At 33.1% G+C, this 25,753-nt stretch overlaps 3 protein-coding genes across 5 annotated transcripts; 2 read left to right on the forward strand and 1 right to left on the reverse strand.

Annotated features, from left to right (window-relative positions):
- Positions 1 to 13,599: 13,599 nt before the first annotated feature.
- On the reverse strand, positions 13,600 to 14,064 carry LOC109003078. The gene has a single exon (XM_018981049.2). It carries the CDS (start codon positions 14,062 to 14,064, stop codon positions 13,600 to 13,602), a length of 465 nt encoding a protein of 154 aa, XP_018836594.2.
- A 2,363-nt stretch (positions 14,065 to 16,427) lies between these two features.
- LOC109003083 (probable inactive purple acid phosphatase 28) lies at positions 16,428 to 19,944 on the forward strand. Of its 2 annotated transcripts, none has more exons than XM_018981055.2 (4): positions 16,428 to 16,702; positions 16,834 to 16,981; positions 17,931 to 18,358; positions 19,323 to 19,944. In XM_018981055.2, the coding sequence occupies exons 1-4, from the start codon at positions 16,502 to 16,504 to the stop codon at positions 19,782 to 19,784; spliced, it is 1,239 nt and encodes a 412-aa protein (XP_018836600.2). In that variant the 5' UTR covers positions 16,428 to 16,501; the 3' UTR covers positions 19,785 to 19,944. The 2 variants fall into 2 exon arrangements, with proteins under 2 accessions (XP_018836600.2, XP_018836601.1); XM_018981056.2 differs by having other exon boundaries at positions 16,450 to 16,702; positions 16,841 to 16,981.
- A 1,717-nt stretch (positions 19,945 to 21,661) lies between these two features.
- LOC109003085 (protein At-4/1) lies at positions 21,662 to 25,721 on the forward strand. 2 transcript variants are annotated; one of them, XR_004797631.1, is made up of 9 exons: positions 21,662 to 21,724; positions 22,125 to 22,230; positions 23,149 to 23,204; positions 23,362 to 23,439; positions 24,187 to 24,260; positions 24,342 to 24,475; positions 24,572 to 24,667; positions 24,906 to 25,232; positions 25,675 to 25,721. XR_004797631.1 is itself a non-coding variant. In XM_018981057.2 (8 exons), exons 1-8 carry the CDS (start codon positions 21,662 to 21,664, stop codon positions 25,052 to 25,054), a joined length of 756 nt encoding a protein of 251 aa, XP_018836602.1. In that variant the 3' UTR covers positions 25,055 to 25,247. The 2 variants fall into 2 exon arrangements, 1 of the variants encoding a protein (XP_018836602.1); XM_018981057.2 differs by lacking the exon at positions 25,675 to 25,721 and having other exon boundaries at positions 24,906 to 25,247.
- The last annotated feature ends 32 nt before the right edge of the window (positions 25,722 to 25,753 follow it).

The following is a 25,753-nucleotide window of genomic DNA, read 5'->3' on the forward strand; positions in this document are numbered from 1 at the left end:
GCTGAATGAGGAGTGTTGCACGAGCTACCGTACGAGAGTTTGGTGTGGCCTTTTCTGTGTGTTGCTGACACGCTGATCTTGGTCATGTGGCTTGTCGATCTCAGCATGATGAATACAAAATATAAGTTGTTCATGCGATATTTTATCTAAAAAGATTTGAGTAAATTTTAATGAAGAGGTGTTACGTATATTTATAATTTTATTTATAAAATTTGTTTTGATAGTTTTTCTTTTAAATTTAAAATTTAAAATTTTTAGTATATCAATATGTTTTTATAAATTTTTGTTAAATACATTTAACATTTTTCAAATTATAAAAGATTGATTTTTATGGAGTTTCATAATTAATAGGACCGGTTAAAAATAATATTAATTGTCTGCAAATTCTTTCAAGTTTTTATTGGAGTTTGAAAAGTGAAAATATCTTGATTGGTAATTACTAAAATGTCTGGACAATCTCATGCATACCTTAAAGACTCCGGAGTAGTGGAACAATCATTTCTCGTTGTATCGAGGTTTCATCAATACATCATGATCCAAATTCAAACACTTGTGTTTCTAAATTATTATTATTAACATGTTTAGCTACTAATTTCTCCTTTCCGTTATCATTGCAAGGAGGACAGTATCATTAGTGCTCAACTTAATCACCAGACCACCGATTATACACGTAAGACAGCATTAATGCCGAGGTCTTATCTTCCCTTTAGGAAAAGCCAAAAGGAGCGCATCAATATATATAGAAAAATTATATTCCTAAGCCTCATACATCACACACTATCCTTTTTATGATTTCTTTAATTTTATTCTCTTATCAAATATGTGGTATGTGGATTATAAGTATAATAATTCAATTATTTTAAGAATAATAAAACCATAAAAAACTTTTAAAAAATTTAAAAAAAATAAAAAAATCTTGATATGTGGTGTATGGACTTATGAATAGCAATGCTCATATATATATATATATATATATACACACACACGCGAACAATTCTACACATCTACCTGTTTTCTCACGTACGGCACACGAAATCTGATGTGATTTTTATTTTTATTTTTTTTTTCTAGTTAAAGAAAGAGAAAATACCCAGGTTGCCATCTCTGCCCCCCACCCCCTGCGGCACGCGTTCTTCCTCTGCTCCTGTAGGTTTTTTTTTCCTTTGTTTTATAATCTTTGAGAGGCAAAATCACAGATTTTTCGCTAGAAAAAGCAGAGAACGCTAATCTATTTTTGGACTAAGAAATTTTGGACTATGACAGCTAATCTTTTGCCGTCTTCGCTAGAAAATTTTGTCGTTCTTGTTCAGATATTCCATAAATGATAAGAGTAACAATTACGTGAAGAAAAAAGAACCCAACTTGTGAAAGAAACCAATTTATAGAACACAGTGCGATTTCCTTACTTTTCAAAGATAAAGTATCAAGTTTGTAAAGCAAAACATAATTTCCATATTGAATGGAAATTGATTTGAAAGAGACAACTCTTACCTAGAAAACTCTTACCTATAAAACTCTTGGATTTTCTTTTCTAAACTAATCCTAGAAGACGAAGATAAGAAATAGAAATTGTGTTATCATTTCAAGTAGTATATGGTGAGAAGTTTGGATTAGTTTGGGTTCAGTTTAACGTGGAAAGGTGAGAGAGGGAGACGAGGGTTTGAGAGGCGAGAGAGGGAGACGTGGATTTCGAGTGGACCGGAGTTATTGGACCAGTTTGCCACGTTGGTTTCGTGTGTCGTGTGATAGAAAAATTGGATGAATAATAGATTTTTTCTATATATATAATTCAGGGAATCAAAATAGGAAAACACTAGTTTCACAAGGATTTCTACAGATTTTTTTTATTTAATAATTAAGTAAGTGTTTTTAAATGAATATGTAATTTTTTTTATTTTTAAAAAATATCTAAATAGTTTAAAAAATGGTAAAAAAAAAAACTGCAGAGGATTTCATCTATGAACGTAGCAATGTCCATCAAAATATTGGTGGATTGGTTTTTTTAATAGACGGTGCAACATTTACCGCTCTCAGTTCTCGTTTGGAGTTACCGTTAGATATAATTGGTCTTTTTTTTTTGTTATATTTTTTATATGTATTTTTTTACACTTTTAAATACTTTTTTTTAAAAATTACAATATTATTAAAAAATATTTTTTTAATTTTTAAATAAAATTAAAAATTAAAAATTTCAAGTATAATACCGAACCGTAACAACTAATAATGAGAATATCATTTCTTTAAATTTTGATGGTGACGCTACAATCACCACTAATTCTCGTTTGTTATATCGATATGTTTTTTATAATTGTTTTTTATATGTATTTTTTTAATATTTTTAAATATATTTTTTAAAAAATTCATAATATCGTTAAAAAAAATACTTCTTTTAAGAAAATTTTTTAGGATTATCTTTTTTTTAATTCTGTTGTTGGATTTGTCAGCTTTATGGGACGAGGTAGTGACGTCAACATTTGCTTTTTTTGCTGACGTCTTAAAAATAAAAAAAATAAAAAATGTGTCACGCATGTAATAATTTAAGGAAGCAACGCATCAAGCCCGTTGATCTGAGATTCGGGGCTTCCAAGGTTTGTCGCAGAGTATTAAATTCTAAAAAGTAATAAATTATAAATAAGGAATGCGTCCCGAATTCGGGATCCATTTTGTGTCCCGAATAGGTATTTTATTTTTTTTATTTTTTTATTTTATTTTTAATATATTTTTTTAATTATCATAAATATTTTTAAAAAAATAAAAAAATCACAATATCATTAAAAAATATTTTTTTAATCATTCAGTAAAACAAACACATTCGGGACACACTTTTGGGTCCCGCATTCGGGACCCAAAGCATTTCCCTATAAATAAACTGCGTCTGCGTGATTGATTGCTTCGCGACGAATGACTTCGGCGCGACTTTTAGGTCCCTTTGTCCACACCAAAGCATAAGATCGCCACGCGGGAAACGCTGCCAGCCTCAATGACTCCTTTGAACTTCAAAGGGGATGGAAGACCCCAATTGTGCAGGTCACCAGGTCAGTCGTACAGGTCTCGTTTTTGGGTGGAAGACGAAGACCCACACTGCAAGACTTGATTAAATACTACGACAGTATATAATATTATTTGAACAGTATTTTACAGTCAAAAGTTCTACTTTTTTTTCATTATTTTAATTTTCTTGAATTTTTTGGTGTTTATAGCATATTAATTATTTCAAAAAAAAATTATTCTATAAAAAAAATTATTTCAAAATATCAAAATTAATATTTCTAACGAATTATTTATAATAAAAATAAACACATTTAAGTTAGAAAGTATTATTTTCATTATAAATAATTGATTACAAATAAACATTTTTTATATAATGTATAAATAATAAACTTTTATATTGTTAAAATTTATTTTCTGTAATTAAGACTTTGATCTCCTTGAAGACTCAATTAAAGTCTATAGTTTCTTTTTCTGTTATGTGAATATTAAGTAGAATTATCTTGCTAATAAAAAAGTTGCATGAATTTAACTTACTCGCGAGGAATATTGAAAATTTTATACATTTTTTTAAAGTTTGAGCCTTTTTTTTTCTGTATATTTTTTCTAGTATCTTTGTGCATTTCTTTTTGGCATGCACGTACTTTACAATTGAACCCATTAAAAAATTTTCAACCCAAACATATTTGTTAATGCCTAAAAATATATAGTGCAACAGGTCAGAAAAATTCATTCCCGACCCGTTGAGACTATTCGGGTCTGGATCGGTGCTGTATAAAGCTCTTGACGGTGGTTTGGTGTGACTGTATGGTGTTCGCGTGTTCATCCATGACAATAAATAATAAATAAATGTAGGGAAGAAAAAAAGAGTGAGACACATATTTATGTGGTTAGATACTGGGCTTACGTCCATGGGTTTTTTGGGAATACGAGTCCACTATAATATGAGTATTTTACAAAAGTATGGAGATTGCGAGTCCTCTCATCCTCGTTGTATAATGGAGATTGAAATTCTATCTTCTGGGGAGATCTCGTCGCATGGGTTTGAAGAAGTTGAAGTCCCTCCTCTTGAAAGTCATCTGGCAGCCTCAATTATCCTATGCTCCTCCATTGCTTTATATACCATATTCTCTTAGTTTTTTACGTTACATCTCCACTTTTCTTCCTGACACAATTTTCCTTCCTCAATTCTTTGTCCCATCCTTCCTAGCTTCTTTCTTGCTTCCCTCCCGACGAGACTTCCCACCTTGGGCTGGGTTTAGAAAATTATTTTGGGCAGGCTAGCTAGCCCTGAAACATATGTATTCCTTATTATTAATACCATATATTTATTCTATTATAATAAGTGGCTATTTAACTGTAAATAATAACTTTTGTTATTTTTCTGTTAACTTTTATTGTTTTTCTGTCAAGTCATGTTTTACCAAAAGACCATTAAAATCATTGATCATTTGACGTGTAGCTCCCTTGTAGAATTTAATGAAGAATTATGTTTTACCAAAAGGTCACTTAAGACCCTTAACCATTTAACATGTAACTCCCTTATAAAATTTAATAAAGAATTATGTTTAACCAAAATGACCTTAAGAGTCCTGCGGTTAGATACTTTGCTGAAATTTAGATTTTTTTTTAATTTTGAGTTTTTGTCTTTCTTTAATCTTGTATTTTCTTTTCTCAGACAATCAAACTACTGAATTTTTCACTTTTGTATTTATTTAAATCACTATGTCAAGTGCACTCCGGAGTTAACGCACCCGAAACTATTTCCTAATGTATGTATATATATATATATATATATATATATAATATCACGACTAATTCGCCAATGCTACGTGACCATGCATGTCATATATATTCTTTATCGTGTTGATCTGATCTATTCATTCATAGAACTATATATAGCCTTATGTTATATTATGAGCTCATGCGTATTGATGTTAAAAAAAAAAAAAAAAACCTACGAACAAATATTGATATCGACGTATAGTTTAATTCAAGATTAAACTGCTTAATTAAGAAATTAACCATCTCTCTCTCTATCTCTCTCTCTCTCTCTATCTCTCTCTCTCTCTCTATCTCTCTCATATGTGTGGAAAAATAATTTGCATGTCATCATAAAATTACGGACTTGATCGCATGCATATTCAAACGTAGAAAAGTGGAGTGTTTATCACGATAAACGTTCAACTAAACTGTAGTACTGTTTACTTTTTGTTGCAGCTTCTTTTTGACTTTAAATTATGAATAAAACGAAAAAGATCATGACCGCCCTCCCTCCCCGGCCCAATAATATAAGCGTTGATGATTCATTGAAATTTCCCTGAAGATCACGACCATGAAAGTGACCGAACCATCTGACTGCGTCAATGTATTCACATATGCAATATGTTTCACGAGAAAAGGTATATATTAACAGTGGCGGACCTGCATAGGGACAGGGGGGACAGGGGGGGCCCCCCGCGCAAAGTTTGAAAAAAAAATTAATATATTTTAATTTTTTATGATTTAATAAAATTATATTATTTTATATTATATTGATTCCCTCTCTAAAAAATTATTTTGGTCCCCTCTATAAAATTATTTTGATCTTATAAATTATTTTGATTAAGAAATAAAATAAAAAATATTTTATTATAGTTTTAACTTTACTCGATTCTCCTACAACAAATTTCTGATTCCGTTATTATATATATATATATCGATCCAGTTTTAGTACTGGATAGCATGCATGCAAGCAAAAGTATGTATATTGACGATCGGTCGAGCACGTACTGTACGTATGTAGCATATAGCGATAGACTATGATCGCTAGCTGCTACATACACGTGCTAGCTATATAATAGAGCTTGGTCACGGCAGCAATAACTACATGCATGGGAACGTTTGAATGAAACAATATGCGAGAATAAGTTGGTGTTTCATAGACGTTTGTACGTACGTGAACATTCAAACAAAACTATAGACGGATAGAAGTAAAAATGCTTTGTTTGACTGAAATATAAATATCATGTTCCCGAGCTAGCTAGCCGTGGCCCCTCCTCTATAATGCGGCGATTGATCACATGCATTCTTGTCTTGAAGAGCTGAATTTGATGTTGGCGATCGACGATACGGGAGATGAGAGATCATTTGGTGCGCGCGATTACATAAATAATAAATAAAACATTTATGATCCCTAACCTTGGAGAGATCATGTATAGATGAGGATCATCAGAACACAGAGACTTTTAACACGTGATTCAGTACTACTGGAAATACGTACAGCCGGCAGTATTTACATGCGGCAGCCTAAGTGGACAAAATAACCCGAGAGCGCTAGCTCGAAAGGCCAACCATATATGGCGCCACAATTGCTATCTCCCTGCAACCAAAGTCCGGCCTTCACATGCATGCATGTGATTGTACGTGGCCCTCGACATTAACTTCCAACGTCTCATAGATTCTTAGAGAAAATTGCGGTGTTTCCATTAGAAAGGAATAATGGTCCATCATAACAACGAACATACATGACTATATATGTCATATATGATTCCAAAAAAATGTCTAATCACGTATATAACCATCCGCACGTGGATAAAAAATGTCTAATCGTCTATAGTACTTTCGAGTATCGGCCAGTAGTATATAAGCTAGTGGCAAATAACACCAATCATCAATGCAATTACAGTCATCATATATAAATGAATACTTTGACTGGAACTTTGCCTTATAATCATGCATATTTGCAATATGCGTTGTATATGTAGACTAGCGATACTATAACAAAATTATTTATTTGTAATTAATTATTTTTAATAAAATAATTATTTTTAATTAAAATAAATTTATTTTTATCATAAATAATATTTTTATCGCAAAATAATAATCATAAATAACTACTTTTTATTGTAGTAACTTTAATTAGTGGGGCCAAATTCTCAAGGCCAGCTTGATATATATTCTTGTTAAGAGCATCCTCGTATGCTTCCCCCAACGTTTACAGTACTAGGAAAGACGTGCCTAGGCCGATAATATTGTATAATATTTGGAGTGTTTGAAGGGAGACAACTTGTGGGGTCAACCATCTTGAATAGGTGGCCTTGTACTTCAAGCTAGTCAAAATAAGTGAACCCCACAATCGCCCACTCTTTAACTGTTCAAGTACTTTCATTGAGAATTTGTATTGCTTTACAACTAAAAATTTCTTAAGTTGGAGCTATCAATCGAATACGTGGAGATATGAGATTGGTAACGAGTTGGGAATGAAAATTATTATAAAAAAATAATATCAGATATAAATTTTAAATAGATAAATGTAGTATATAATTTTTGTAAAAAAATAGATCCCATTAAAAAAGTATATATATTTTTTTATATTTTCTTAATATAAATTTTATTTTTTATAAAAAAATTGTTTAGAATTTTCCATTGAAACTTATTCAAATCAATCCTTATCAATAAAAATGAGAAAAAAAAAGGAAATAAATAAACTTGAACGTAGATCATTTTTAAAAAAATTCTATTCATTTTTCGTAGCAACATTCCATCCTAAGTGGTGGTGGGCCCTTGAGCTCAATTCCTACCGTATGAAATTAAAATAATCAACTTAAAAGCCCGCAGGCAGCAGTACAGTAACAGAGGCTGGGTCCCTCCTTGGGTGGGGCACTACTACGTGACGCGTATTTACTTCGGCCTTACCCTACCCATTGACTCGTGATCCCAACATGTTTTTTATTTTCCACGAGTTTGGATGCTCTAAACAGTGACTGATACTACGATTTTTCCTTAAAAAAGTCACCCGGAAACATCATTCATTTCAGCGGCACGCCCCTAATTTTACACGTGCTTCACATGCCCTACTTTCTCCCACCCGGCCGGCTGGCACCTGAAGAGACAGCAACATAACGGATGACGACAGGATAAAATAAAAGAGTTTTACAATAAAAAAGTGACGTGCTGACTATTAATTCCATGATCTATCAAAGGAAACGTAACATATATATACATATACAGAGCCGCTTCACACCGGTCAGATTGGATTTTTTTCAAAAGTAGTCCTTCATTCGTCCCAAGTCACATGAGATAAAATATTCTAAGAAAAATACATTTCATCATAGACAATCATCTCGTATATGCCCTACCTTCGTTTCCTCTGCACGCATCATCCTCTGCCTTCTTTTTTCAGCACCGTCTTTTGCCTTCTCTACCTTCAATCTAACGCCAATGCCGACGTTGACAAAAGCATTTCAGTCAGACACCGACGTCGACACCGACTCAACTATCTCAGTCTGACGTCGACAAAAACGTAGCTCAAAAACACATCCTCAAATCGCACATTTCTCTTCTTTGCTAACCTACAAAACCGTCTCATTTACATCGCCCCTTGCTGACCCACGAAACCATCTCATTTTCATGGTTGACGCTCAGGTATGCTGCAATTTCTGTTTGATTAAATGTCACAAAGGGCTGTATTTATCTTATATTAACTCTATTATTTGTATAACTTAATCCACGTTGAGAGATGACGAAAAGGGATTCGGGTTGAGAGAGCGATGAAAATGGCTTCAGGTTGAGCTTCAAAGGGGTGCAATGGGACTGAGATGGCTAGGAAAGAGCTTCGAGTTGAGCTTCGTGGGCAGAAATTAGATTGGAGAAATCGGGAAGAAGAGATTGCAGGGGTGAGAGGGTTTTCCAAAGCCTAAAATCACGAAGAGAGGGCCCATATCTGATGTAGTGCTGGTCCAACATAATTTTAGTAGAAGTCTTATGTGTTGGTACGTGATTGGCAGGCTGTTATTTGATTATAAACAGTTCGACCGGTTCTAAGAAATTCTCATATATATATATACACATTATATTTTTCATAACTTTATTTTAAATAACAATTATTTTTGTAAAATAAAAAGTGTAAATAAAAAAAATAATATAGGAAAATAAAATATAAATGATATATTGACATGGATGGTAAAGATGACACGTATTGCTTTACTTTATCTAGTATAATATAACAATATTTATTATGGCATTTAAGCCTTATTTATTTTATACCATTTTATGATTAATTATTTATATATATATTCATATTATATATAGGTGATATTTATGGCTAAGAACCAATGGTTTAATGCCGTTATTATCTTGAAATAACTCATATATTACCTATGTTGTTTATTTAGGACATGCTTAGGTAATGAATGAGATGGGGACTCTCTTAATAATAGTGAGATATTTTAAGTTAAGATTATTTACTAGATTTTTGAAAAGAAGAGATAAAATATTGAATAAAAATAATTCAAAGTTAAAATTTTGTTTGAATAACATTTTTTACTATAATTTTAATTTTGAAATTTGAAAATATTGTATAGTTTTTGTGTGTTTTTTTGAAAATTTAGAAAATTTGTAATGATTAAATGAAAAAAATTAGTTTTAAAGTTGAAAAATATTTTGTGTTGGAGTGATTTTGTAAAATAAATTATTAGAAATTTTGAAATGAAATGATATAAGATGTAGATATCATTTCCTAGACATGGCCTTAATTTGGCCGTGATGAAAGTTTTAATACTATTTGTAAACATCTAAATATATTAAGACTTCTATCAAGAAGATGCCAAGAAAAAAATGTATTACTCGAGAGTCGTTTACATGAAACATAAATACAGCTTATATACTATACAAAATAGGCGAGAAAGAATATTTTAAATATCTAACTAAAGTAACATAAGCCTGTACTAAAAATAGAACTAGAAATAACTAACTGAAACAATATTATCTCTAAGAAACAATATTATCTCTAATACCCCTTTCAAGCTTGAATATGTATGTTAATAAGGCCCAGCTTAGATACAAAGCTAGAAAATAAAGGAAAGCCTAATGGTTTAGTGAAACAATCTACTAATTAATGATGATAAGAAGCATGAAAGTGCTTCACAACTTTTGCTTGGACCTTGTCACGAACAAGGTGGTAATTTATTTCTATGTGTTTTATTCTTTCATGAAACATATGATTAGTGGCAATGTGAATAGCAGCCTTGTTGTCATAATAGAGAGCAACTTCTTGAGAATGAGGAACTTGTAAGTTATGAAGCAAGGAAAGTAACCACACAAGCTCACAAACTGTGTTGGCCATGACTCGATATTCTGATTCAACTGAGGACCTAGAAACTTTGCATTGCTTATTCGATTTCCAGGAAATGAGAGATGTGCCAAGAAAAATGCAAAAACCTGTGATGGATCTTCGAGTATCTTGATAGCCAGCCCAATTTGAGTCAGCAAAGACAGTCAAGTGGAGATTAAAGCTAGCAGAAAAAAATAAACCTTGGCCTGGGGAATCTTTAATATATTGCAAGATTTTTTGAGTAGCATGAAGACGAGGCAATCAAGGAGAGTCCATGAATTGGCTTAATGTGTGGATTGCAAAAGTAAAATCTGGCCATGTGATGGTGAGATAAATGAGCCTGCCCACCAATCTCCTATCGGATTTAGGATCTTCTAGAAGAGGATCATCAACCCAAGAAAGTTTGAGATGTTGTTCCATGAGAGTTTTAACAGGTTTATAACCTATGAATCCAGCGTCTGATAAGATCTCTAAGACATATTTCCTTTGATAAATACTGGAACTGTTCCTTGCAACCTCCAAACCAAAAAAATACTTCAAAGACTCAAGGTCCTTAACCTTGAATCTATGATCAGTAAATGTTTTAAAGGTGTTGACAACTGCTATATCATTGCTAGCAATGAGAATGTCATCCATATATACTAGTAAAGCAATGAAACAAGTACCTTGAAGCCGTGTGAAAAGAGAATAATCTATTTTGGATTGTTTAAAGCCAAGATCAAGAATGGTGGAACAAAACTTAGCAAACCATTGTCTTGAAGCATGCTTTAAACCATGCAAGAATTTGTTTAACCTACAAAGTTTTGTATCATTTTTTATCACCAAAACCAAAGGCAAAAACATATAAACCTCTTCCAACAAATCTCCATGAATAAATGCATTGTTGACATCTAATTAAATTAGATGCCAACCTTTAGCAGCTGCTATAGAAAGAAGACACTTGACAGTGACCATTTTGGCGACTGGACAAAAAGTATCAAAGTAATTCACTCCTTCTTGTTGTGTGAAATCTTTGGCAACCAATCTTGCTTTATATCTCTCGAGTGTCCCATCAGATTTTAGCTTTACTCTATAAACCTATTTGCATCCAATTGGACTATTTTCACGTGGAAGATTAGTTAATGTCCAAGTGTTATTGTTTTCTAAGGCTTTAATTTCTTCAGCTATAGCAACTCTCCAATGAGGAAGTTTGACAGCTTGGTGATAGAATTTATGTTCAACAAAAATGGAAAGAACTAAGGTAAAGACTTTGTGTTTAAAAGCCAAATGAGAATAACCCAGTGAATGAGAAAGAGGATATTGCTTACCTGATAATGGACCAAAATTCCTAGTTGAAGGTGGAGAAGAGCAAGCTTGTGAGGATGCCAAATGACAATGAAAATTTTGCAAGTAACCAAGTGGCTTATGTACTCGAGAAGATCTTATAGGAAGAGACGGATCTGGTAAAGATGGTGATTGATTAAGAGTGGATTTTGTATGAATAGGTTCTGTATGGTGATTGATTGTATGAGTAGGTTTTGTATGATCAGGTAAAGAATAACTAACTGGAGTAGATGAAAAAGAAACATGTTGATAAAAAAAAGGTGCAGGAAAAATAGGAGAAGGTTGTGGTGTGGCACTAAGATTTTGATTTAGTGACTTAAAGTGAAATATGTATTCATGAAAAACAACATCTTGAGAAACAAAAACAGTATGACTATCAAGATCATAAAGTTTGTAGCCTTTAATGGTAAGAGGATATCCAATAAAAATGCATCTTCTAGCTCGATGAGCAAATTTAGATTGGTTATGATAGTGTAAATGCATAGTAAAGAGAACCAAAAACTTTAAGATGGAAATAGGAAGGTGGCTTTTGGAAAAGTAATTCATATGGTATTTTATTTGCTAGCAAATGAGAAGGAATCCTGTTAATTAAGTATACTGCTGAAAGAATGCAGTTGGACCAAAAAATCAATGGAAAGAGAAGAGCACGAGCAACATTGAGAATATGTTGGTACTTTCTTTCAACAACTGAATTTTGTTGAGGGGTGGGTACACAAGACAACTGATGAACTATGCCTTTAGAATAAAAGAACTGAGACATAGCAAATTCAGTGCCATTATCTGTCCTTATAGTTTTGACGGAAGAATCAAACTGATTGGCAACCATGTTAATGGGATGCTGCAATAGCACTTGAGTATCAGATTTAGACTTCATCAAGAAACCCAAGTACTACGAGAAAAGTCATCTACAATGGTTAAAAAATACTTAACCATCCAATGACTAATGTTGAAAGGGGCCTCATATATCACAATGGATAAGTTGAAAAGGACAAGAAGAAACATGCTCACTGTGAGAAGGAAATGTCAGTCTTTTGTGTTTAGCAAGTGGACAAATTGAACATGGAATGTTATGAAGCAGTAGGTACAGTAGAAGACAACAATTTGATTCGAGAAAATGAAGGATGACCCAAATTTTTATGCCAAACATCAAACTCCGAATGATTAGAATGAGAAACAAAAGCAGAATTGAAATTTGAATTAGAATGAAGAGTAACATGATCATCTGATTTGTGCAGTATGTATAATCCTCCTTTGGCTCCACCACCCTTTCCAATCATTCTCCAATGGGTGAGGTCTTGTATATAACAAGCATTACCAGAAAAAATCAAGCAACAAGATGTTGATTTGGTTAGTTGACTGATAGAAATAAGATTGAATTTAAATGAAGGTACGCACATAACATTATGTAAAATAAGCTGTGGAGATATACGAATAGAGCCTATATGTGTAACTGGTGCATAAATGCGATGGGACATTTTAACAAACGAGTTATGAGCAAAATGAAAGGCAGTGAAAAAAGAAATGGAATGGACCATATGATCCGTAGCACCGATATCTATAATCCAATCATCAAAAGTAATATGCAAAGGAAATACTGTTTTGATGGAAAAAAAATAGAAGAGAAAAATAATTTACCCGAAAGGTGACCAATTGGAGAAGTCACATTGGTTGCTGAGAGACATGTGATTCGAGATTGAGAAGAGCTAGAAGCTATTGACATTATTGTGGTGTAAGTGGAAATGAAGAGGGAGAATCAACAACAACTTGATGAGCTGAATATGAGGGAGTGAGAAATTTCCCTTTGGAGCGATATCCAGGAGGATATCCATGTAACTTGAAACATGTTTCAATGGTATGCCTAAGAACAGAGCAATGAGAGTAAATAGGTCTATCTTTGCGAGTGGAAGGTTTAGGCTGTTGAACAAGTTTGTTGTAGATGAAAGCGCATTAGATGGAATATGAGAAACCATAATTGATCCAATGTATCTTTGGCGCTCTTCTCGAAGAACAAGGGAGAAAATTTTATTGATAGGAGGAAGTTGATCAATTGAAAGAATCTAACCACGCACTTGAGAACATGAGTCATTCAGCCCCATCAAGAAATGCATAACATATTCTTGTTGGTGCATGTCCATCAGTGTAGGCAAACCTCCACATGACCAGACATGTAAGGGTCTATAGTTCATCAATTCATCCTATAAACCCTTTATTTGAGTGAAATATGCACTGACAAAGAGATCATTCTGCATAAGAGAAGCAATGGACTTCTGCAGTTGGAAAATCCGAGGGCCATTACCTCGAGGAAAACATCCTTGAAGATCATACCACACTTCCATCGCAGATTCAACATATATCACACTGGCATCAATCTCTTTAAAAAGATAATTGAAAAGCCAAGACATGATCATGTTGTTGCATTTGGTCCAGGAATGAAAAAGAGAATAAGTGTCGAGTGGTTTAGCAATAGAGCCATCAACAAAACCAACTTTGTTATTGGCAGATAAGGTCATGAGCATGGACTTACGCCAAGTATGGTAATTGTCACCAATGAGAACTTGAGTAACAATAATGGATCCTGGACCATCTCTACGATGAAGATAATAAAGACTGGAAGAATCAGATGGATCAGAGGAGGAAGATGATACAAATGGAGAAGACATTGCACGGGAATGTGTTGTTCAAACTGATACCATATTAAGACTGATATCAAGAAGATGCATAGCACCAAAAATGTATTACTCGAGAGTTGTTTACATGAAACAGAAATATAGCTTATATACCATACATAATAGGTGGGAAAGAATATTTTAAATATCTAACTAAACTAACATAAGCCTGTACTAAAAATAGAACTAGAAATAAATAATTGTAACAATACTATCTCTAATAAAATAAAATCGAAGCCATTTAAGGGATTTTCTTTCAAAATAATTAATTAATATTATAATTTAAATTTCTTAAAACCATTATAAACTATAAAAAAAATTGTCATTTTCAAATAAGATGAGATCCAATTCACGGTTCTTTATTTCTTATATATTTTAGTCTGTTGTATTATAATTTGACTATCTGTTTTTCTGTTTAATTTGGTGGGAGGCATTGATCCGCACATCGGAATGGGTAATTATATCTCTCACAAGTAGGACCCATAAGTGACACTTGACCTACCGTAAACCATAATTAATTAGTTCTTCATATAGACATCATTATCGAAAACTTTAACAATTTAATCCAAATAGCTTTGTTTTGAAGTGGGTTTAATCATGAAATGATGCGCTAATCAGAGAGATATTGCAAAAATCAGCTTAATAATTAACTATTAAGTAATATATAATATATTTGTGGATGAGGTTGGAGATCGAGATACTTAAGGTTGTGTTTGGATGTTGAAGTGAGTTGAGTTGAGTTGAGTTGAGATGATAAAATATTGTTAGAATATTATTTTTTAATATTATTATTATTTTAAGATTTGAAAAAGTTGAATTGTTTATTATATTTTATATTGGAATTTGAAAAAGTTATAATGATGAGTTGAGATGAGTTTGGTAACCAAACTCACCCTTAAAGAGGGATCATCAGTGTTTAATCAAATCACCCCGGTAAGCTCCAAAATCAGATCACCAGCAATCTCTGATTGGACAACCTCGTTGAAAGATTTGGGACTATAATTTTTGGCTTTTCTTACGAGAAATAATTTTTTCTAAAGAATTATATAAAAATAAATATTTTGATATAATACGTTAAATCATAAAATTATTTTTATTATAAAATAAATTTAATAAATTATATAAAATTACATTAATTTATAAATTTACTTTTATACAATTCCTTTTACGGCGGCAACACTTCTTTTTTGTTATTGTCTTATTTTGCATATTATTATTATGATAAATAATTTGTGTAAGTTCTGAATAGATAAATCTAACATAAGTTTTTGAAAAAAATAAATTATATTTTGAAAAAAGTGTAAACAAAATTTATTATTTATTAGTGAAACCCATTTTTTTTATAAAAAAAACTGTACAAAATTTATTTATTTGAAATTTATACCTAATATTACTTAATTATTATTATTAAATTGTTATTTATTTGAATCAGCTTTTGTGCGGTCTAGATTGCACGATCGAACATTGCGAGGAGACGCGGACTAGTCGGTCTGGGGGTCAGTGGATTCTATGAAACGGCCCAAAACCCCCCCAATGGCCGAAGCCATTTATGGGCTTCATGTGGTAGAATGACGACTTCACCAAACTTGGGCGAAGCGGCTCTCCCTCATTGCTCAGCTACAAACTTTCCAATATCGAATTGGGATTATGATATTTTACTATTTTCAGCTCCGATTAATTTGTAATATTGTCTAGAAAGATAGATATAATACGTCTATTCTATAAGAAAAAGTTTAAATATATTTAAGAAAAATTTACAAAAAAACCTTACTTCTCCACATGTTAAATATTAATATGTTGAAAATCATAAAATTTAAAATTTAAAATTTAAACTTTCAACAAAATGAGTTTTGTATATAAAATTATAAATAAAAATGTAAATAAATGTAGCACTATTTAATAATATTTAATATTAAATTTTTGAATAATACATATCATATATAAGTCTCAAGTGTATAACTATCGTATAAACATTTTGTAAAAGAAATAAATTTCAATATTTATAAAGAACTTGTCCAAAACTTTTTTATGCTTAAATTATTACTCCTCGTTAAAAAGTAAATATTTATTTGTCATAAACAATTTGTCTTAAATATTGTTTTTACAGGAGGCACGAGATCTACCTTCAACTCCTGATAAATATTGATGAGTTACGATAGGAGGGAACTCCATCAAACTGGATGAAACTAATTAAAAAAGATGTGTTGTAATTATAAAGAGTTTATATAAAAGTAATTTTATAATAAATAAATTAACTCAATTTATGGTATTAGTTTTGTGATTAAAATATTTATGAAAGCAAAAGAAATGAAACGTGGCAAAATAAATCAAGAAAGTCAAAGCTACAAGAACTCGTTGCGTTGCCGTTTAGGCCTTTACGGAACTTCCTAGTTCCTATACACAGTCTTACTGCGAATCCAATCTACCAAAAATGAAAGAGCTGATGGAATCTTCAGAAACTGGAAAATGGAAGCACTCTTTCCTCTACTTGGTCTCCATATCTTTAGTCCTGCACCTTCTTCACAACCTCATACCGCACAGATTACTACTGGGCAACGACATCGTTCGAGTCAAGAAAAATCCAGATCTTCCCCTCCGGTTCCGCTACGACGGTACCTTCAAAATCCTCCAGGTCCGTCACCTCTTCATTTTCCCTCTCCTACAATTCTTACAACCAGAGCTTGATATTTTCTCTCCCCCTCTGTTTTTTTTTTTTTTTAAATATTAATTTGGTTTTGGATTTTAATTTGTGGCGGAATTAAGGTGGCAGATATGCATTATGGCAATGGAATGATAACTCGATGCCGAGACGTGTTGGAGTCTGAGTTCCAGTATTGCTCCGATCTCAACACGACTAGATTTCTCAAAAGAATGCTCGAGGTCGAAAAGCCTGATTTCATTGCCTTTACAGGTAATTCTCTCTTTTCATTTTTCCTTATAAATTTTGGTACTTTGACCCAACATGCTATCTTGCTATTGATTTTCGTTTATCTTTGCACTGTATATATTTGTACGCGTATAACATGAGAATAAAGATGTTACCATTAGTGATGTGGTGCTTATTGAAGTAAGTAGTCAGATTCAAGCTTTTATTAGATCTTGGTTATAACATGGGAGAAAACAAGTTCATATGTGTATATATATATATATATATATATATATTATATACACGGTAATAAAACCATTGAAGGTGATCTCATTAAATTTTTGGTAGTAAGTGGCTTAGAGCTACTTAGATTGGCTTTGGAGTAAACTTTGATTACTTCCAGACTCAAAGGAATGGTAATGACAAAAGCACTGCCAATAAACCTAAAATATGGGAAGAAAGGAGAAAAATGGATATTTCTTTTGTTAAATTGGAGAAATATGATTAAGCCCAAAAATTTATTCGCGTACCTACCAATATACCCACGTATCTCTTTTATAAATTGAAATTTCAAATTATAGCAAAAAATTGTTTTGAAGTTGGATCTTGATAAGATTGATGACTCAGTATTTTCCAACCTTCGATTTAGTGATCAGCTCATGTTAATAATATCTCCTTTTGTGCACCTTAATTAATTTATGACCTAGCATAGCCGCAACACATTCCATTCCAGTTTTATCAATGCCTGTCTTAGCCACATCTTTTAGCTGCACAGAATTCCATTTTACTCCTTTCTTCCTTTTTCTTTTCTTTTAAGATCTTTTTTTGGGGCGGTGGGGGTTCTCCCTAAAGCTCTTTTTTTTGCTGGCAATGTTCAGTCATGTTTAATAAGGTAGTTAACATACTTCCATTCTTGGAGATAAACATCTGTGGTGGAGATTGGTGAGTTATTCTCTCTCTCTCTCTGTCTAAAGCATTTAGTTTTTGTAATTAGGAGACAACATATTTGGGCCGAGCACTACCGATGCTGCCGAATCCCTATTTAAAGCCTTTGGTCCCGTCATGGAATCCGGACTTCCATGGGCAGCAATTTTAGGAAACCATGACCAGGAATCTACAATGAATCGTGAGGAATTGATGTCTTTCATCTCCCTCATGGATTATTCTGTTTCACGAGTCAATCCATCAGCTGAAGATCTCTCTAGTCCTGTTAAAGGTGGCACGGTGACAAACATTGATGGGTTTGGAAATTATAATCTGAGAGTATATGGTGCCTCAGGTTCACATCTGGCAAACAGCAGCATCCTTGATCTTTTCTTTCTTGACAGTGGAGACAGGGAAGTTATTCAAGGAGTTCGAACTTATGGATGGATTAAGGAATCCCAACTTAGTTGGCTTCGTAGCATTTCTCATGAATCCCAGGTATAAATAAATGAACAATGCCAATGCAATCAAGGCATACCAGGGCTACAATCTCACACTTCACCGATTAATTTCACTCTAATTGTGATGGATATAAAAATGAGGAAACAACTAAGTGCACCAGTAGTGGACTCAACAAAGTTATATTTTGGTCAAAGTTTAATTAGATTGTATAAAAACTCATTGTAGTGGACTCAACAAAGCTACAGTATTTTTAATTTTGATCATTTTCGCTGGCCAAATATGTTGAGTCCAAGTTGTTGGCCAAATATTATTTTGGCATAAAAAATTCCCTCTCCCGTGTGCTATTCGTTTCACACGAGCTCACAATTCCAGAAAATTTCTCTTCGTTTCAAAAGCATGAAGCGCCCTAATCTTAAACTCAACCACATAAGGCGGCCAGTCTCCATCAGTCATCATTTCAATGACGTTGCATCATCTTGCTTGAGTGTTTCAAGTTCTAGTTCTTCATTATTATGATTAGTTGATGCCAATTTTTTCTTTTAAAATCTAATCTCAACGTTAGAAAATTAATGTGTATTTTTTTAATAACGAATAAATATTCAAATTACAATTAGAATTAAAATAAATAAAAAGGTCAAAATTAATATTTTAATATAATAGTGATAGATTTGGAGAGTCTGTTATTTGGTGTTGTTGAAAAGTGGCTAGCTAAATTTATAAAAATGAATTCTCTATCTAAATTTTGGCCAAACTTTATTGATTCAACTACTAATACTCTAAGATTTGGTTTCTGAAGAGTTAAAGACTATATCTGGAAAAGTGGTGGCTTTTTTAGATTTCCTAATGGACCCAAAAAGTGATCTTGTGATGCTATGTTCTTTCAATCCCATTCTTTCTCAGAAACACAGTCAAACACATCTGAATGTCCTTGTTTTAATCCCACATGGGGGATTTTTTAGATTTAGATTTTATTAACATGTAGCAGATCACACACTAACAGGGCCAAAAGCAGAATAGTGATCAATCTGCAGATGCTTTTCCCACAGCTACATCCCCAGCACTGGCATTTTTTCATATCCCAATTCCAGAAGTTCGGCAGCTGTACTACAACAAGATTGTAGGCCAATTTCAAGACGCTGTGGCTTGCTCGTCAGTGAATTCAGGAGTCTTACAGACCCTTATCTCCATTGGAGATGTGCAGGCTGTTTTCATGGGCCATGATCATAAGAATGATTTTTGTGGGAATCTAGATGGTATTTGGTTTTGTTATGGTGGAGGATTTGGATACCATGGTTATGGGAAGGCTGGGTGGCCAAGGAGAGCAAGGGTCATATTGGCTGAGCTTGGGAAGGGAGACAAATCCTGGATAGGAGTGAAAAGGATCAAGACATGGAAGCGTCTTGATGATGAGAAGCTGAGCAAGATTGATGAGCAAGTCCTGTGGGTCCACCAGCCATCGTGATGACTCCAACAGGTACTGGAATGTTGTAATGGCATCCCAAAATGTTGTATATCCTGTGTTGTTAAAATTATTTTGACCAGAAAACTCCCTGTGCCACTATACCATATTCTTTAAGCAATTTAAGATAAAAATTAAATCAGCTGGATGTGAGAAGGTTTAAGTGTGGTATCCTTAAGTTTTAGTTTGTTTCAGTTTTACTTTACCAAAAAAAAAAAAAAGAGAGAAAAGGTTGCCTGATTGTTCTTGTTGACATCAGAATCCTTTTGGTTGCTAGTTTGGTAGGTAGCTACCAGGTTCACATAACTCGGAAGATTGCCATATCAGGCATTCTCATTGGATGGCGTCGCCCTGCAGCGAATAACATTTCCAATTTTTACATTTGTTACCATTCTGAAATTATAATGCAGGTTTCCTACAATCCATTTTCATCTGTCACCAGCCTGGTTGGTAGCCTCCAAGGCACCAGGTTTGAAACTATTCTTATTATCAAACGAGTTTCAAATATGACCTGTGAATGTTATGCTTAATTGTTTGTCTTATTTTGTTGTAAAGAATATAAATCAACGGAGAAACTAAAAACACAGAAGAAAACATAGTTTTGAGTTGTCGAGTATGCATATATTGGCTCCTGTTACTCCCTCAAAAGGGACACTTCTTAGTACTATTGTGGAATAAACAGTTCGATATCAAGCATGAGTTGTCTAATACACAGGTAAATTTTGCTCGTGTTCAGCTAATGGAATAACGGTAACCATTTGAATCCATGCACTTCACATTCCCATAATTGAGAAAAAGGCGACATGAGTAAGTTCTCCTGGTGCTATTGCTATTGCTACTGAGCTCAGAGAATGATGCTGAAATTGCAATGGCATACGATTTATAGAATTGTTGGGTATGTTAATAATCATCTTGTTCATAAACCCTAATGCTGACCTTCTATGGGATGGATAAAAATCCTGTTCAGCATATAAAAATACGAGATGGGCACCAAACTTTGGATAAAAGTCATCGGGATTTATATTTTCTTGGAAGTATATATTCATAAAATATTGTTTTAACAGTATACAAAGTCACACACCACCTCTTCAAAACTATTGCTCTTTTGTGCATTTTAATAATAATAAAAAAAAACTATCAAAATCTTTATTTTGTCCCCCCAATTTGAAACACTAAGTTGCAATATTTAAGGTGGTTTGTGAAGAAAAATAAGAAATGTGATATGATCTTAATGGTTATATATTAAAAAAAAAAAATTATAATGTGATATGATCTTAATGGTTATAATGTGATATGATTTTAATAAGTGGTAGATTTTCTATACATTTCTCAAACTAATCTGATTTGATTTTTATCCACAGATTACCATGTAGGATCAAAAGTAGTAATACGGCTAAAATCGTCATTTTTAGTCTTAATACGATTGTCTAACAATTATTATGTTTAAAAACGTATAATAGGAAGCTTGATGATTTATTAAATTATTTTTATTTTTAAGTCGGTATGTAAAGTATTATAATATTTTAAATTATTTTAATGTTACGATTTGTGCTACTATGCCATCCAGATTTGACCATTAGACATGATCCTAGTGCAACTTGCACTTTTTTTAATTTTTTGTTTTTTCTTTCCAACATTGTTTAAATATCTTTAAATATTTTTAAAAAATTAAAAAAAATATAAATACAGTAATAATCAATTCTTTAATCATTAAGTAAAATATATATATATATATATATATATGAGCAATCAAATTAAGGGAATAAACTTAAGCAGTATAATATTATTTTCTTTTTATTTATAAAATCCAAATATTAAAATAAATAATATCATATAAACATTTATATCAACACTTTCGACTATTTGAAAAAAGAAAGAAAATGGCGGCAACCAGTGACGAAGAAATGGATTCCCTGCTCTCCAATTTCGGTAAGATCTTCGAGGTAACATCATCCATCATTCGCTTCCTTAGTTCAAGTTTTATTCTCTTTTTGTCTTTCCCCCGTTTGGTCGCCGAGAAAACAAGGGAAAATGGAGGAAACGCAGATCTTAATTTCACATTCTTATATCAGTATTAGGACTAATACATGTTTTCCGCAACCAAAAGGAGCCTTGCATGATATGCTTTTTGACTCATTTTGATCCTAGATGACACAGAAATCGGCTTGAATAAGCGAGATAGCGTTTTTAACCTCAAAAGCTGGTGCGCTTATTTCTCTTTTTTTCCCTTTTTTGGGGTACCAAACGGCTCATAAAATCGTAGCTTCCAGTAAATTTGCCTGGGCAAACAATCACTAAATGACTTGCTATTTGAGACTTCAATTCACACGAGATTTCTTTCAGGATTTCAAGTGCAGCATTGCAGAAATACAGTCGTTGAGATCGAACTGTATCGCTGAGATGAAGAGGCGTGAAGTCCTAGAAATCGCTTGTAATAATATCAAGCAAGGTTAGCTGTCCTTTAGAATCGCGATTCCAAAAGCACTCTATCGTGATTTGCTGGCGATTGCCTCATGGGTCTCATTCATGTACATTTCGTTGAACTGTTGTCGAAGTCTTTATGGAAAGCTGCATTGGTTTCATTCCGTTGCTTTGTATATGTTTGATTGCCCAAAATATAAACGAAGGAAGGAAAATTTCATCAACATTTTCGTCATGCATGTTTTATTTTTGTTCACGAAATATAAAAATCTAAATCTAAAGTAAGCAAAAAGAATTGTGTAGTTTCTGGTTCAGTAGATTGGACGATTTTGCTTTCGTATTTCCAAAACTCAGTTTTAAATGGTTTTCAAATGGATGGAAATAGCAACAGTCACTAACCGAATATAGAATCTCTCTCATGTTCTTTTTTTTGCCTTTCCCCCCGATCTTCATATTTCTGAATGTATCATTGTGTTGTTGCCAATAATGATGGAATTTAGATTGTAAAATGCAGAGCGGAATCGCCGATCTTCAAGTTTGAGGAGTTTTTTCTTTTGAGTTTTTGTCCTAAGGTCTCGCATTCATTTTCTTGGATTCCGTTGCATTTTACAAGGTCTCAAACAAGCTTACTTTTGTAAATGTTACAGTTCACCTCACTTTTGTTCTGTTCCATGTCGGTAACAATATTTTTACAACATCTTCATATGAATTCATCGGAAACTTTGATAGCCGTGTGCTAATCAAGAAAAAAGAAAATAAATAAAGGAAATGTAGTACAAGTAAAACTGCAATTAATCTAGTTGATGGCAATACTTCAGACATCTCTGAACCATTCTCTGGCAGCCCTTAATCTAGTTGATCCCCTGGGCATGCACGCCAAAATGTCTCAGTGGAAACTTGCATCTTGTATTTCGAAAGTCAATCGAATTACTTTGTTATATTGCAGAGAATGAGCGACTGAGCAAATTGTACACAGAATCTCTAAATAATCTTGCTGAGCAGGTGTGCATTTTTGGATATTTCTGTTAGTATTCATCTCTGACAGTGCAGGGTGAAAATAAGAAGATGAACATAGTCATGGAGTGCTTATCAATTATGGCCTAAACTTGAGTTCTGCTTTGTTTTCTTTTGATAAATAAATTATTGTTATGAAATACAGCTTGAACGCCGTACCAAATGTCAGAGCCTCAGGGAAGAACTTAAGAGAGTGAGTGATGAACGTCTCCATCAAGACGATGTAAGTCACTTCCATTTGTCCACTCTTTATGTTCTACGTGTTAGTGCTTGGCCTTGGTTAGTCTAGGGGAAAATATAATTTTCACCCAAAATTAAGGAAAATGCTTGGGTATCCTCCAAATGTGCCCTCAAAAGTGCCCTTGTATTTTTTTTTCAATAAAATGTTTAAAAAAGTTATCACTAGTGAATTTGTGTGTACGTTTGTTTAACATAAAGAAAAAATCAAAATACACTAGAAACACTTTTGGGGCATATTTGGAGGGCATCCTAGCATCACCCAATTATAAAAAGTGACATTATTTTTTTGATTAGTAATGTAAAAGACTGACACATTGCACCTTCCAACAATAAAAAACTGATAAACAGTACCTTCATCTATTTGTAGCCTTTAACATAGAAGAAAAATAGGTGATGTGATACACTCTTAACGGTTGGATCTTAACAAAAGGTATATATTGAAACCTTTAAGTAGTTTGAGAGTGCAAGTTCAATAGTTTGAGTGTCAACTGTAACATACAAGTTAGTTGGAGGATGAACATTATATTTTTCCCTAATCAGTTTAAGATAAATTTTCCTAAGAATCCTTGAGTAAACCAAAGAGGACAAAGGAAGATATCAAATTATAATATCTATCTAGTGTTCTCAAATATCTGTTGGGGCTAAAACCAATACTGAAAACGATGCACATACTTAGAATCTGTCTGATTAAATAATAAGCACCGGTATAAGACTTGAGATATGTAAGCAGGAACACAGGAAAGCCATAGATTTGCTTAAGCAAGATTATGACGCAAAGGTTGGACTCTTGGAGGGTCAAATCAGGTGAGTTTCCAATGAGTTCAAATATTTAGCTCAAATGTGTTTATCTTTCACATTTGAATGATTCTCGTGTATATCAACCAGGGGCCTCCTGCTTGAAAAAGCAACAAGTGAAGCAACCATAAATCTCCTCCGCGAAGATTTAGCAGCGCATAAAACTCATATACAGACTCTTGCAAAGAGATTCGACCGCATCCAATTTGATGTGGAATCTAAATGTGAGGTCCTAAGTAAGCTTATTTAAATATAGGGGTTCAATTACCAGATTTCATTTGAAGGGATATGAATAGCTATGGTAACTATGTTGTTGACAGATAACCTCGAGATTCAGGATCTGAAGGACTGTCTTATGATTGAACAGGAAGAGAAAAATGAATTAAGCAAGAAACTCCAGGAACTGGAGAAGGAAGGTTGAGTGTGTGTTTGCTTTCATTTCCTCTTGTTCAGACAGTTTTATTTCCATACTATAAATTAAGGCTTGGCCTAAAGGATGATTTGGCTTGAGGTTTTCTTTCAGGAGTCCTGGGTACATGAACAAAACCAAATTACCAATTATGCTGCATCTCTACCACAGAGCGATTAATAATGCAACAATGACACCTTTTTTTTTTGGTACCTAATGCAAATAATACATCTGGTACATTGCAGTGCTGATCAGCAGAACAAACCTGGTTGAACATCAAAGAGATACGATTTCAAGTCGGCTTGTAGAAACGCTTCAACTGAAAATCATGAAACTAAGGAAGGAGAAGGAGATCCTTAAGAGGAAGCTCCCAGGTTCAGAGGAGGATGGGTAGAGAAATGGTATCTAAAGTAAGCTGTTTGGGGTGTGATTCAATCGGACCTGTCTATCAAGAATCTTAACCAAGCAAGTATGCGTGGAAAGCTGACCATTTGTAGCCTGGCTCTTCAATCAGATGCTGTAGACATTCTGCTATTTCTTTCTCGAGAAATGATTCTTGCAGTCGTGAGAATGTAAGCACTGTATAATTCTTTTAAAAAAAATAAATAAATATAAGATCTATATAAAAAGAAATTAAATTTTTAATAATAGATCTCATTTTTTTTCAAATCGGTTATATAATATTTATACATTTCACGACCGTATGTATCACGAACCGATAATAAAATGAAGAATCTCTCATTCTTGTAAGTTGGAAAATGCCTCCAGCACATGGTCCAGATCTTGTCCTTGGTCTTGGACCCACCCGATCAATGACATCCTAAAATTCTTCGAATTTTATGACTTTGATTTCAGAAATAGACTTGAGTTTTGTAGATTTTATGGTATTTATTAAATATTTTATATTGTCCTAAAGACTCGTAATTCTCATAATAGATATTATATTTCTCTTTCCAAAATTGAATATTTAAAATTCGCGTAATAATTAATTAATTATACGAAAATTCAATGCAGCTAAAACAGGGGCAGGCAACGACTCTAGCCAATAACGTTTCAGCATCCCCAACGGTCTGAACACGGTCCAAGTCGCGGA

Source organism: Juglans regia, chromosome 11 (genome assembly GCF_001411555.2).
Source record: "Juglans regia cultivar Chandler chromosome 11, Walnut 2.0, whole genome shotgun sequence".
Lineage (NCBI taxonomy): Eukaryota > Viridiplantae > Streptophyta > Magnoliopsida > Fagales > Juglandaceae > Juglans > Juglans regia.